The sequence below is a fragment of the Pocillopora damicornis genome, chromosome 6, assembly GCF_964200805.1.
Source record: "Pocillopora damicornis chromosome 6, jaPocDami1.2, whole genome shotgun sequence".
Lineage (NCBI taxonomy): Eukaryota > Metazoa > Cnidaria > Anthozoa > Scleractinia > Pocilloporidae > Pocillopora > Pocillopora damicornis.
Window position 1 is genome coordinate 17,451,616 of NC_142675.1, and position 14,338 is coordinate 17,465,953.

Sequence of the window (14,338 nt, forward strand, 5' to 3'; positions counted from 1 at the left end):
ACTGGTTTTATGTTTGAGATGTCGAGGACAAAGGATAGAGTAATAAAGTCTCCCTGTACACAAAAGTATGAAGACAAACAAACAGTTAGCGAGTCTCAAGTACAAAAAAACACGTACCTTATCCGTTCTCTTGTCCAGCCAGCAGTCAACGTAGGGCTGCCATCCAAGATCTTTGTAATCGGAAAAAACCATACCACATCGACTGACTGTGGCAGGAGATGCTACAGCAAGGTCTTCTACCTCGAATAGTAAGGAAACCTTAAAAACAAAAACAACCCATCAAAGAAAAATCAAAATCCCTTGACATGTATAATCTGCTATAATTATACAAAGATCTTCCCATGTTTTGCAGTTTTTACTGAGTTTTTGTATGTAAAGGCTATTAACGTCAAATACACCTTATAAATTACTCATGGTTGTCATCAAGGGCTACGAAAAGCGTGCAGATTGATTTGCGAAGGGTTTCAGCTCTGCATTAAATTGGCTGAAGAAAGTGCGGTGTCAAGTAATCACAACGGCTAACGATACCTGAGAAATATGTTGGTAAGAATAATTAAAAACACAATAAATACGACTATTTTTGGTTTAGCATCTGATTAGTTAAAGGAGTGGCGCAAGTTTTCAGGACCCATTACACAGAGGCGAGGGGAAGTAAAACTAATGCAATCCTAGACTTCTCTCGACTCTCCGCTGAAAATTACTCTAAGCTTTCCAGAGTGCTCACACAGAAAGACCTACTCGAATTGGCAAGGCATCTAACCTGATCAGGCATGGCTATACGTTCACCATTAATAAGAGTAAGCACTTTGTTGTCGTCCATAACAGAGTTCATGGACTCAATCCACAACGTATCCACGGGAGCGTCGAACAGAATCCACTTTTCATCTGGCCTCTCATCTGAAAACACAAAATGCGAGAAGAGAATTCAAAACCATTCTTATTCTTTCTTGGCTTATTACGACTCTTTTGCGAGTGTCCTTTTTTATCTCTTTGAAATTATGTAACGAAGATTTAAAGATCACTTAAGAAAAAAATGGGTTCCTAGGACGTGATACTTTTTTTGCCTGTTCCGGTAGAAATAAAAGTAAAATTCGTTTGCCCTGCTCTACGTTTTTAGCGCATTTCTAAATTATGTTTTAAGTTTCCTTGCTCTTAAATAAGCTTTCTTGTAGAACAAGTTTCCTATCTTCGACATTTTGCATGCGTCAAATTGTTTCCAATAACCAGAGTTTTGGCTTGCGTCATAATCAAACGATTCACGCTCGCCCATATGACGTCAGAAAATTCAAAAGAAAAAAGCCTACATGGATCGAACACAGCAGTTAAACGTCTGCGCATGGGTAAACGCTGTAATAACTAGGTGGCGTGTTTTCAGGCTTTCACAATCAAGTTGTCGCGCACCAGTTACAAACAACTACACAAGCAAGTAACTTACGGTGTTTTAGAAGCGCACAACTTCTATGTTAAAGCTCAAAAAAGAATGATAAATTAACAGGATGCCCGTACTTGAATAAGATTTGTGTTCGAAAAGTCTGCAGTTTTCCTTTTCCGATTTCTACGAACGAATCAATTCTCTTTCGCTTATTTTGCAAGACAGCGATTTACGATGGTAGAAGAGAAACACTGAGAGAAAATACATTAAGGAAAAGAAAGCTTCGTTGTTCATGTGAAACAATTGGGAGGTGACAGCCAATACTTACCTGAGCACGTGAGTCTCATCACGCTGGAGAGTACTCCGTCGGTCCACTCATTAGTGTTGAGATCAAACTCTCCGTAAAGTTCACCAAGGGACAAGGCTTTGGGGTTAATGGGAAATTCCTGAAGAATTAAAAAATATGTAAGTTTAAATGAAAACGAAAAAAAGAGATAACTATTGAAAGGTATTCTACCATAAAGTATAACCTTTCGATGCACTGTTTTAGTAAATAATAATGAGACATATCATCCACACTCGAAGATATCCACACGTGGCCATTTTATACCCTTTATATGTCGTGACTCCACTGTACACAAAGGTTACTAACCCTGACAATGTTAAAGTTTGAGTCACCATCTCTCTTCAATCGTGTCATAGCTGCTTGCAAAATCTTCCAACAAACACTTTTTCCCGAGCCTGTCTGGCCGACTAACATGGTAGAATGTCTTAAAGAGGAAAAAAAATTCATTTTACATGCTAAAAAAAACTAACTAACTAACTAAAAACTAACAGTGAAAAAGCAGGCACTAAATTTGTATTCACTTCTTTAAAATTTTGTAACGTTAGCACTAATGCAGTATCGTACAGATCAGAAGCTTCAATGTAACGTCAGAATATTTAAACCCTGAACTAACTATAAAGATGATCCTGTTTGCCAAGAAAGAAAACTAACATGTAGATGGTGATAGGTCCACAAAAGCAAGGTAAGGTAAAAAATAAAGTAGACTCTGTATGCAGATTCAGGGGTTCCAAAAAAGCTAAAAGTTAGTGAAACCCCTGAGATTGCGAACGAGAAATTTAACACGGAAACAAGCCAGCTACGTCAAGTAGTGATAACAGTGGTCTATACACTACATGCAACACACCTGGAGTTCTTTGTCTCGTATAGCTGAATCACCTTCAGAATGGTTGACGGGTGTGGTTTGAGGCCTGCCTCTTTGACATCTTTTTCAATAGCAGTGCGTAACTGGGTAATAATTGAAAATTCAAAGAGTTATTGTCAACAATTTTCGTCACCTGTAGATGATAAGTTATTACGAAAAAAAAAGGAAAGGTTGGGTTTAAGATTTTACAACAAGTTACCTTGCCATAGTCAATCGTGGGCGTCTCGACTCCAGGAAACAGATCAGACACGATTCCATTGAACAAAGGCAGATCCTGTGACGTCAGTTTCGCTACATTCATGTCTTTCATGGACAGAAGGAGAATCTGATGAAAGTCAAAACAGCGATAAGTGAAAAATGATTTTTTCCGCGGGGTTGTCTCTAAAGGGCAGGTAGTCCAGAAGTTAATTTAAGAATCTACGGGGCTCGGATGTTCAAAAGGCGCAAGCGATAATCCAGGGTTAAAAATTTAACTTGTTCTTAATTTCTCTTGAAATAAAGCATAATATATAGATTTAGCCGAACCTAAAAGCGCAGCTCGCATTGTTTTTTCCCGCACGTCTCAAGAGCACAACGCCTTGCCCCGACCAGGACTAGAACCTGGGTCGTCCGATTTGGCGCCCAGTGCACTGACCACTGGACTACTGGACAAAGCCATGGCAGTGGCATGCCCGCGGAACAGTTGACCACGCATGTTAAAAGTAGCACCTTGTACGGTCGTGCGGTCGTACATCCAAATTTTTTCGGCTTAATGGGTTACTACTATTTTATATAATAATGGGGCTACGCTCTGCGAGCTCCGCTATAATAGGGCTAGGGCTTACGTTTAGAGGGGTTTTACTTAAGCGTTAGACGAAATTGAAGAGAAAATGTAAATAATTAAAACCCTTTGAAAGGCTTCAAAACTACGCCAAAAATTGTTAGCTAACACTCGGTTGGCTTAATCGTGCTTTGAACAACGTAGCCCAGCTAAAGTATTGTCAATTCATAGATTTTCTTAATTTTCATTCTAATTCAATTCCACAAGTTTTCACCTACGGTTTTATTGCTTTACTGCCATTCCGCCTAAACAAAGAATTGGCAAAGAGGAAAAATGGAAAATGCAGGGATAAGTGTAGCAGGAGAAGGGTGCAGATGAAAAGGGACTGGTGACGGGATAGAAGTGGTGGCAACCTGGTGGGTCACGGAGAGGTATGTTACAATCGTACTACATCCCCGACGAGGCGGTTAAACGCAAAGGACTTGCACCGGGATCAATTTTTACTGGCCGTGCGCCCATTTTCTGCGCAAAATTTCAAAGGAAAACATAAGAAACAAATGTTTGACCATCATGTTACCAACCACGAAAAGCCAGAGGATATGTTAGTCTCGACAAAGGGCTACAATAATATCCTTCATTGCAGCACCTTCAAAACGTGTGCCCTGAATAGCAAATATCTAGTTACCTCTTCATCAGACATGTCAGGGTTCGCTCTCTTCTTTTTACCAGCATATCTCAACACGGATGTCAGAGCCCTCAGACCAAAGTCATAATGATCTTGTTTGGACAGCTGCTGTACCGCCAAGGAATAGAGCGTGTGAACCTTCCTAGCAAGCACCTGTTAAAAAGGAAAATTGATAAATTTCCTCTGCATCCTTTATTCAAGACCGAGACAAAATATAATTGATGGGTTTTGTACCACAAACTTCATTTTTGACTCGGTGTTTTACATAAATTTTAATCTTCATTTAATCTTCCCTTGAATCTAATTTTGCCACCCAAACTCATATCACCAACACAAATCGAAAGAAAAAACTCTCGGACGAAAGCAGACCCAAAAGAGTATTGCCTAAAAAAACGTATTTTTGAGATCAGGATAATCTGCCAGGCGTAATAGTTCTGCAACGTAAACAGAACGCAATCCTATGTCCTTTTTTCATTTTTTTTCGTTCGAACACGGAAATGTCAGTTCAAGCGTCAGACGTATCTTCAGCGAGTGACTCTAGAAAAAAGAAACGAGCTTCTTTACGCTGAACGCAATTAACAAGCTAAATTGCGGGTTCTTTTTGAAAAGAAATATCTTCAATGCCATAAAACTAACCTTTGTGTTGTTAAAACCCTCAGCAAACAGGATAATTTCTGCAATCATGGCTGAATCCGGTACGACCATTGATATTGGTCTGAACATACTTTTCAAGTTGTCCGGAAGCTCAGTTCGACCAGCATAGCCTGTATGAGGGAAAACAAATACATTCGTCTTCTCTTCGCTTTCTGTAGCCGAAAAACGAGTCTACACAATCTCGCCATAAACAGAAACCCAAAAGTCAAATTTTGGAGACCGAATCACCATGAAAATGCCCAAGAAAAGCGTTAGAATGTAACAAGCAAAGGCATGAAAGTCACAGAGATATCATAGTGGATAAAGATTCTGGAGTTAAAGGAGAAATTTTATTTTACCAGGATTCATAGTGATGAAGATTCCACACGACCAGACCAGGTTAATCTCACGTCCCTCAAACACAAATCGTGTAGCACCGGCCGACAGAGCAGACAGAATGGACAGAATCTGCTGCGCCACTACAGACAATACTTCAATGTTGATGCGGTTGAACTCGTCAAAGCAGCCCCATGCTCCAGTCTACATACGAAATATAAAGGTGAAGTTGGTTACAAATTAATTAAATCTAGCAGTTTAGTAGTTTGCCTCATTTGACCAAATGTAAATGAATGGCAAAGGCATTTGGAACGCAGGCCCGACTTCACGCAGCGTCGCTTAGTTACGAGGTTTTTCGATAAGCGCGTCTTTATCCAATTTATAAAACCGTACCTGAGCCAGTCCACTGTACATGCGCCCCATTGACTTGTAGTCCAGACCCTCTGAACAATTGACGACGATGACGTAATTTCCAAGAGCTTTTCCAAGATCCTTGACGGTCTCGGTCTTGCCTGTACCCGCAGGGCCCTTGGGACTACCACCACGGTGAAGATGGAGAGCTGTTGTCAGAGTCATATAACATCTGTGGGGAGTTAAAAGACGCAAAGTTAAAACAAGCTAACTGTCTGAAGTTCGGAAAAGCGCGAGTTACTACGTAGCAATTGGTTCTCGTGCTGAATCTGACTGGTTTAGAGGATGGCGCGAGTTTTCTAGAGCAACCACAGGGCACTTGAAAATTGTTCTATCATTAGAGCACAGGCTTTAAGAGGGATTAAGTCTTTCACGTTGTTCCTTTCTCGCTGTAGCGCTACAAATACTCTGTTCTTCTTTAATCTAACCTGTCCGTGAGGGGTGTGATCACAAGCCGTCCAGAATTTCCCAAATATTCATAACCATATTGAAATTGAGTGTTCGTTTGCCGCACAACGCAGTCATCAATGTCCTAAATCGAAAAACAAAACAGAAATGAGATATTAAATTTAAAGTAGTGACGGCCTGCATAGTCGCCCAGTTAATGAATCATTGCCGTCATTTCTTTGTGTCTGATGTTTGGGACCTTTCAAAGGCTTTATTTACAGCTACATTTTGTGAGTAACTGAATACATTCATTACATCTTAATTAAAGGAGCTTGAACTCCAGGAAAAATGATTTTTTTTAACGATGGACTGAAGCTGGTGTTATATAGAGAGCTTCTGACTGTGTCAAAGTTACAAAGACCACAAGGAAAATCAGTTAGAAATGAAACAGTCGGTGTCATATAGTTTCTTACAAACCTTGTCCCAATACAGCCTCAGCTGACTGAGCCACTCAAAGGCCGTCACGTCACCACACCCTGATTTGATCATCTTCTCAATCACATCCCTGGCATGAACCTCAATTGTGACGAGAGCAACAATCTTCTGCCGCTGGATCTTTGTCAAATTGCCACGAATCATCTCAGAGAATTTGTTCAGCATAGAGATCTGTGAGAAAAGGTTGATGTCAGTCATGATTCGGATAAATCCGGGGGGGGGGGGAAAGTGGGATGCAAGTGATTAAGAATGTAAGGAATAAATGTCGCTAGTATTTTCCTGACGACGCCGAGGCCTATGATTGTTGTCGTTGTCCTTAATCGATAGGACTTTGACATCTGATCTTTCGGAGATGACATTGGAAAAGCGGCATATTCTCCACGATTGCATTGCATTTCGACTGAGTGATAAAAACCGAAGTAATCACAAAGAAAGAAAAAAGGAGAATAAAAGTAAACACAAACAAACAGTTTGAAGCACGGAAGACGCAATAAAGGAACTCGAAATAACAATACGAAATTCTCACCTGCTTCTTTTTCAAACTCTTCAAAGCTTTCTTGTCTCCTCTTTCTTTAGTGCTGGCCAACGCTTTCGTGCAATCACTTGTCCATTGCATCTGACTTGAAGTTATGGTCAACTGTGACAAATTTCAAAGGAACCTCATTATCAACGTTCGAAACATTTCTTTCACGTTCATGGGAGGGAGAGGAATTATGAGATTAAGCTGCCTTCCCTGAGACTTGAACACAATAAGGCACTGTGTCTCTTTGATCTTACTGTTCTTACATGTAAATATATAAAAGCGTCAACAAATCTGTAATCAACGTACTTGCAACAAGATCTATTTACCTGCCCTGCCCATTCTTTCACCCATTTGTCACGCTTACTGGTGTTCTTCTTCAAGGCGAGCCTGCACTGCTTCAGCAGTTCCTTCAGAGTCCAGCGCATGCTTCGTTCCACGTCGCACAGCCACGCCTGAAAAGGACGAAGCAAACATCAAATAAATAATTAAAGACTTGAACCCCGCCAGTTTTATATGTATAAGAAAATACACCGCTGTTCCCTCTAGATTAAGGGGTACCCTCCTGTGATTTTGTTCGCATCTTAATGCTGCACTCCATAATAAAAGTGACGTAGACTAAGTGCATCCTGATGATTCAAAATGTTGCTTTATGCGGGTCAACAAAAACTGACCACCAGTTTTTAATCTTGCTGATAAAGGCTGGACACTAACAACTCAAAGCTTCAACACCATTCTAGTGGCATGTGTGTAGAGAAAATATGGATCTTTCAAAATCAAACAACATCTTGTACGACCATGTAGTAAACCAAGTCAACAAGTACTCTTTGGCAGTTTTTCCCTGAAATAGCTTTCCTTGGCAGTATTAATGAAAAAAACCATTATGAAAAACTTCTTCCTTGGTGTGTGACTTATCAAGGAACAAAAAAAAATGCACAGGATGAATGTATCTATGTAGATGACCTGAAATACTCAGGGTCATCTTCAGTAAGGTTTCCCTGAAAAGCGACACCCTTGTGAATAGCACAGTGTCCCGTGATTGGTGAAATTATTGGAGTTGCTACAAGTATAAGTTTGGTTCACACCTCAACTGGTCCTTCCAGCAGAACAGAATGTCCAAACTCCACAAATTCACCTTCTGCAGAGAACATCCCAACTGCCTCTGTCTTCTGTGTGATACCCATCTGTTGAAGCAATCACGCAAACAAAGTCAAGAGGGTCACAAAGCGGCTCACCATGGTTCTTTCAATCAATCGGCCTCGATCGTAAATAATAACAAAAACCAAGATCTCAATTCGTTTTTTTTTTCACCTTTGCCATCTTTAGTGACTTGATGTTATCGAAACATTTTTTCAAGTGAGGTTGAACCTGCAAAATAAAATGGAAGATTGTGAAATGCAAATTAGGGCAAGCACATTAAATCGACTCAGTCAAATGTCTCAACGATTCTACTCACAGCTTCAGGGTTTTTAGACTGTCCCAGTATCTCCAGAAGATCGTCATTAGACAAGAAATAGAAGCGAGGGAAAATCTGCCTTTTCGTCTCCAAGTACATATCCAGTGACTTCTGAATCTCTTCTAGTTTCAGATTCATGTCGTTTAGTGTATCGAGCAAGCCTGAAAAGTAAATGAAAACCTTTAATGAGAAACAAAGCGAAGGTTAGTCGGCATAAAGCCAAGAGCCTCACAATATTCGACGTTCTTTGAAATGAGTCGGGTAGAAAAGTTTATTTTGGAAACAGTGCACTTTACCTGGATGGTGAGTGCCTCTCAAAGCATTATTATCCTTGTTCAGTCTTTGCATGATCACCTTTTTGAAAAAGAAAAAAATATCAAGACTTCTCTCAACTGGCAGGCATTCGTAACACTTATAACCAAAGAAGTGGGGTCACAGTTACGAACTAAATTGCCGCGCGCCTGCCGCGTGAATTAGCTTATGCCGTTGCTCTATCTTTCGTATCAGCGGGCTCGTATTCAGACGGCGAAAAAAACAGCTAATGGAGAATCTAGCATTGAAATATCCGAGGCCATTTAAACTCCACGGATTAGCATTTTTCTTTAATACTTGGAGGTCTATAATTTGTATATTGTAGATTATTAGGAGCAGTTACTTTCATCCTTAGGACCCCCCTTGTTAAGCCCCAGTATTAAACAACCCCCCCCTCCTTGCTACACCAATATTTATCAAATGGCCAAACCTTCCAGTTCGCGTTCACATCATCAAATTCTGCTGACTCTCTAGGAAGTTGTTTACGGATGTCTTCGCCAAGGAAAATGTTCTGCGTAAAAAAAGAGAATGTTGGTAAAAGTTAAGCAGGCATTCTGCAAACTACCAGAATGAACTACGTAAAAATTAAAGGGATCAATGTCAGTACCTTAGCAACAGCGCACTTACCCGTCCCCTAACCCTACATGAACCCTAATTTGTTATCAATTGAATTTTTTTGATTAGGGGAGGGGTATGTGGGCAGTTGCTCAGATAATGACAGTGATCCATTAAATGTATTTAGTGAAAGAGTTGTCACTTTGGATTTAAAGCCAAAAGAGGTCAGAGAATTGAAGAATAGATTCAAGCCCTTAAATTCATCTGTCTGGGCTTTAATGAGGTACGGTGTTCATCAACAGATTTCTAGAACAAGTGCAACGTGGTGAGAAATACGAGATCACTTCGATTTTCCTTTCCATTCACAAATAAATAGCCTTATTATCGTTGGATGCATTAAAGAAAACGTTAACAAAAGTAGCCTTATACCAATTTAACAATGGTGTGTGGTAAAATATCATCATGTAACGCAGTCCTAACACATTCTGTCATTTATCTTCGATATGAAAAGAGGTTTTAGACTTTTTAAACGATCTTGCAGTCCAACTGATTCCGAGTTTACTTCACTCGGTCTCGCAGAATTATAAAAACATTGTCCTCCGGTGATGGTGTCAGGAGCTAACATTTCACTGACATCTTAGTAAACTTATAAATACTCCGAACTGACTGCCTCCATACCTCTAAGTACATCCACTGTCGTTGGACGGTGAGTATCATTTCGGTGACTTCCAGAATGAGAGACAGAGTTCTTTCCCATTTGTCCACCTGTTAATTAGAAAAAGCGATACAACCATATCAAGGTTCACTTCTGATCACAAATGAACGAAATCACCAATACGACCCTTAGATTCACTTCCAATACAACGCAAAGCTTCGGAGCAGCCAATTAAAGACAAACTTCTACGGGATGTTCTATGACCTCAACCAAGCATGTATCTAGAACGCATTTTGATTCAGTGTTGTAAAACAAAAACCAAATGAATTACAGTAACCAATCAGAACAAAGGGAAATATCACAAACTAATAAGAACTCAAAGTAAAAACAAGCATATTAATTGAAACGTGGAAGAAGCGGGTGACAGGGCTGCGGTTGAGTTTTCTGAACTAATCACAGAGCAAAGTAAAGCAAAACCAAAACTATCCCGTAGAACTGGTCCATCGCCGGTAATCCCCTAACTTCCCTCTTCCCCCCCGCTTGACAACTCGACAATTCAAATTCGCGCGTGGCGAGAGACACAATACAATGACCTCCACGGGGACTTGAACCGGAAACTTTCAGTTCGGAGCCATTGAGTATCCAATAGGAGAACCATCATTCAATAACCAGTTTTCCCAGCCAACAATCCTGTTAAAACTACTCGACCTTTCATATATCTTACCTCTACTTCAAAAGCCTTGACATATCGCGAAGCCTTCATGGTGGACAGAGTAACTTGGTTATCTTCCAGCTGTTGAAAGACTTCGTCTGTTGCCCTGAAGACCAGAGGAAAAAACTTAGAATTTTGTTGAAAATAAAAACCGCAATTAGTATAAAGTTAGGTCGAGTAACCCTCGATCAGTGGTATGAATATAATCATAACAACAGATCCTAGTTGACGAAACAAAATTTCAACCAAAACAGATGACATTTACTAACAGAATTAAAAAATCTCAACTGTTGATAGGATAGAGCTATCACGAAGTTCATCCTACACAAAAATGTGCTGATAAACGAAACACTTTTTAATTCATTTTTGTTTGTTTTCTATCTAAAGTTATCGTAAATTCGTACTTGAGTCTGAAATGACCGCGATCCTTGTACGGTCCAATATCCAAGGTAATTTGCTCCCAGCTCTCGGCAATGCCTGTAATAGCCTAACAACAAAAAGTAATTGTCGCAGAAACGTTAACATAGGAAGGCGCTCCTAAGCATCTAGAATATACCTTTGGTTATCAAAAGCTCAAAAGTGAAATAATGCAACGTATTATAATTCCCGTTATACAACCGTTTAGGACACACGGACTTCCACCACATTACCACACGGTGGCGACACATAAACATTCCCAACACATAAAGAGAAATTCATACTTGTTCTATGGACAACTCCTTGCTTGCAGCAGCGGAGACTTCACTGATCTGCTCAGCAAACTGATCCAATCCAAGTTCAATGATCTTCTCAAGAGTAAAATCATCAGCTGAAAAACAAAACAACACGGATATCAGGCTACCTGGAGTTTTAACAAAAGTTGAAGCTACAGCGCTTGGCGACCGAGTGACGTATAAAAAAAACCAAGTATTCAGTCAGACCAAATATAATTTACAATGAAGCAAATGAGAACTTGAAGTGAAACCAAACTGCCTAAAGCGCTGGAAAATCGCAATGACAACAATCGCGATTGGTTTTTGATTTGCACTTAGTCTGTTGAGAAGGCGGTGCAAGTGTTCTAGATCAATCACAGTGCGCATTAATTAAAGCAAACCCAATGTAATCTCGGATAGCTTTCGATCATTTTTGCTTCTTACTCTAACGGACTCTGCGTGTTTCTATTGCTCACGTAATTCTTGTCACAGTGAAACTACACGTCACGCATCCAGCGCGCGCGCGCCAAGAGGGAAACCTTGACAAATCAAGGGCTTCAACACATACTCAAAAAACCCTCAAAGTTTCAATTTTTCTATTGAGTGTCGAAAAACCAAAACCAAGGTAATCCCAGCGACCAATCAGAACAAAGCTTTACATTCTCATTAGCCATTGAGAACTCAAAGTGAAAACAAGAAAACTACTTAAAGCGCGGGAAAACGCGCAAGACCAAGTTGCTATCGTTTCAACCTTTTCATTTGATTGACCAATCACAGAGCAATATTAAGTCAAAACCAAAGCAATTCCGGATAACTTTCGACACTCGATTCAAAGTTGCTCCATTCCTAGGCGATGAGAAGAAAAAGTAGGTAATAAGATTAATTAACTTACCATTCTGATCAAAAGGCTTCTGAACCTCAGACTTGATTTGTGCCCAGTGTCTGTCTCTCATAGCTGGGTTCTTTAAATCTTGGATCAATGGCATGGTGCGCTTGAACTGCTCGATACGAGACTTGATGGAGTCACAAATGTCCCAGTTTTTGTCCTGTAGGGAAAAATCACGATACATTTGAGGAGTAGACGAGAGAAATAGCAGTTATAGGTCACATTTTTATCAACCTATAATCTGTTATTATGAAGTGTCCAATCCCGATTTTTCCACAGATTTTTCTCTCAGCACAGCTCCTATCTGCTCCCAAAACCACAAAGTAGGATTACATATATTACTTAACAATAGCCTCCAATTGGCACGAAAATATTCTCGGATATTTGTCCCCTAAGATTACCCGCACCGCGAGTTTCAGAGAGTGGAGCTTAGGGAAAACTTAGGTAAAAGGCTTCGAGTTGGGGAATATCACTAAATATTCCCTAGCTTTAACGGGGACATAACGGGTCACATGATGCATCGAGACCAATCGCATGTGAGCGAATTCAAATTATCCTTACCTTTACTTCTCGAACCAGCTTGTTCAACCTCTTGAACAACAACTGCGACGTAGTCTCCATATCGGTGGTGACCAGCTCTTCGAATTTGCCAACTTTCCAAGCATCCCACAGGTCTTCCCATTCCTTTGTGATGGTCCAAACCTGCTCCAAGTATTCCAGATCTTTCTCCAGCCCTTGCAGATCCTTCGACGGAGGCTGCTCAATCTTGAAGATGTTTAATCCTCGTCTCAGTTTGTTTTCTTGTGTCTTTAAGTTAGTGACTTGTTCGTGGTACATTTTGACCTCCTCCAAAGCCTAAGACAAAAATATTGCATTCATTATACGCGCACTGAAGTTATGACGATGCGGCATGACTATAAAAATACAATGGTCATGGTATTTTCTGCCTCAATTCACTACACTATAGTCACACGGTTAAACGGAAAGGGCAGAGATTTTTCAGGCACTAGGTTTTGTTTTGTTTTCGCAGACTTTTTAATCGTGCGGTAAACACTATTTGGAAAGAAGGACTGCTTCAGGTCTGATAATAAATGGAGTCTAATCAATACTCACAGAAACCTCCTGCAGAAGGACAATTGCGGCAAGAAAACACAAAATAGAGGTCTAGCAGTAAAGCTACTCGGCTTTCATTCAAGATCAGGATTTTAAAAGTTTTGAAAATTATACAATGAAACTACCAGCTAAGGGAAAGAAAACCTGTGGACCGTTTAGGGCGTAATAACCTGCTCCTCTAATCTTTAACTTTTGATTTTAAATTATGGCTTAAGGCCCCTTAATTTATGTTAAGTGGTGATGATTTAAAGATCTTCCTTCACAGCTAAACAAACGCTACACACATACGAACCTCTTTTACAGAGGTAGAGCTGCTAAATGGACCTTTGTTCTGGAAATCATCAAACAGCGTTGAGACAGTTTTCTTAAAGTCTTCTGAAGAATGAATCAGCCCTGTTTTGAACTTCTCCTTGCTTTTCTTCAGCATAGCATCACTGTCGATCAAGCACTGCTGGAAGGACACCCACTCGCCACTCAGCTGATCGAGCATCTGTTGTACCTGCGGGAAAGTCAACAAATAACAGCATGAAAGTTCAGTTCTTGTATCCGAAAGAGGCAACTGTTCTGCAAAGAAGAAAAAAGGGGGAAACAGAGGAACAATAACCATCTTTCTTATTCTGTTTTATTTGTTCCTTTTTTTCCCTCTATTTCAACAAAGACAAACTTTTTTATAGTGATTACAAAGAGGGAAGAAAATGGAGAAGGGCATAATATAGTTAGCTATTTAGTCGCCCTTAAAGTTAAATTATATTTTTCCTATACATGTACATTAAAACAAAACGTTTTGACTTTGCTAATCCTAGCACTATGCTGGACACGTGTCTCATGATATGAACTGAACAATAGCCTTGTTCTCCATAGAGTCTCTGTAGCTCAATGGTAAAGCATCGGCGGAGCCCGAAATCCGATGGTCTGAGTTTGACTCCTCATGCGGATTCAAAATATGTTTATTTTCCCATGCTTGTTACAAGACGAAAAAACATCTTACGTAAAGGAAACGATGGTTAAGAGATTATGAACAACGTGGTCACATTTCAGAGAAACAGCCTACACATTAACTGGATTGTGATGAAAGAAACTAAAATGAACGAAATGCTCAGAGGCTTTCATTCGAGAGGTTGCACAGTCTTTGATCCATCAAACCAAAAAT

General features: G+C 40.0%; 1 protein-coding gene across 1 annotated transcript in view; it reads right to left on the bottom strand.

Moving 5' to 3' along the window:
- LOC113682070 (dynein axonemal heavy chain 2) overlaps window positions 1-14,338 on the bottom strand; it is a 61,147-nt gene that overhangs the window by 31,050 nt on the left and 15,759 nt on the right. The window contains exons 23-48 of the mRNA XM_089210712.1: window positions 13,481-13,687; window positions 12,637-12,930; window positions 12,082-12,235; window positions 11,199-11,305; window positions 10,902-10,984; window positions 10,510-10,603; window positions 9,809-9,895; window positions 9,006-9,086; window positions 8,560-8,617; window positions 8,264-8,424; window positions 8,119-8,175; window positions 7,893-7,991; window positions 7,137-7,262; window positions 6,814-6,924; window positions 6,270-6,458; window positions 5,834-5,937; window positions 5,388-5,577; window positions 5,018-5,198; window positions 4,662-4,789; window positions 4,026-4,178; window positions 2,780-2,905; window positions 2,563-2,663; window positions 2,025-2,142; window positions 1,701-1,818; window positions 761-897; window positions 118-258 (exon numbers count right to left, since the gene is read on the bottom strand). Of these exons, the coding sequence (XP_089066838.1) occupies window positions 118-258; window positions 761-897; window positions 1,701-1,818; window positions 2,025-2,142; window positions 2,563-2,663; window positions 2,780-2,905; window positions 4,026-4,178; window positions 4,662-4,789; window positions 5,018-5,198; window positions 5,388-5,577; window positions 5,834-5,937; window positions 6,270-6,458; window positions 6,814-6,924; window positions 7,137-7,262; window positions 7,893-7,991; window positions 8,119-8,175; window positions 8,264-8,424; window positions 8,560-8,617; window positions 9,006-9,086; window positions 9,809-9,895; window positions 10,510-10,603; window positions 10,902-10,984; window positions 11,199-11,305; window positions 12,082-12,235; window positions 12,637-12,930; window positions 13,481-13,687 (3,405 nt within the window). The remainder of the gene's footprint in view (window positions 1-117; window positions 259-760; window positions 898-1,700; window positions 1,819-2,024; window positions 2,143-2,562; window positions 2,664-2,779; window positions 2,906-4,025; window positions 4,179-4,661; window positions 4,790-5,017; window positions 5,199-5,387; window positions 5,578-5,833; window positions 5,938-6,269; window positions 6,459-6,813; window positions 6,925-7,136; window positions 7,263-7,892; window positions 7,992-8,118; window positions 8,176-8,263; window positions 8,425-8,559; window positions 8,618-9,005; window positions 9,087-9,808; window positions 9,896-10,509; window positions 10,604-10,901; window positions 10,985-11,198; window positions 11,306-12,081; window positions 12,236-12,636; window positions 12,931-13,480; window positions 13,688-14,338) is intronic.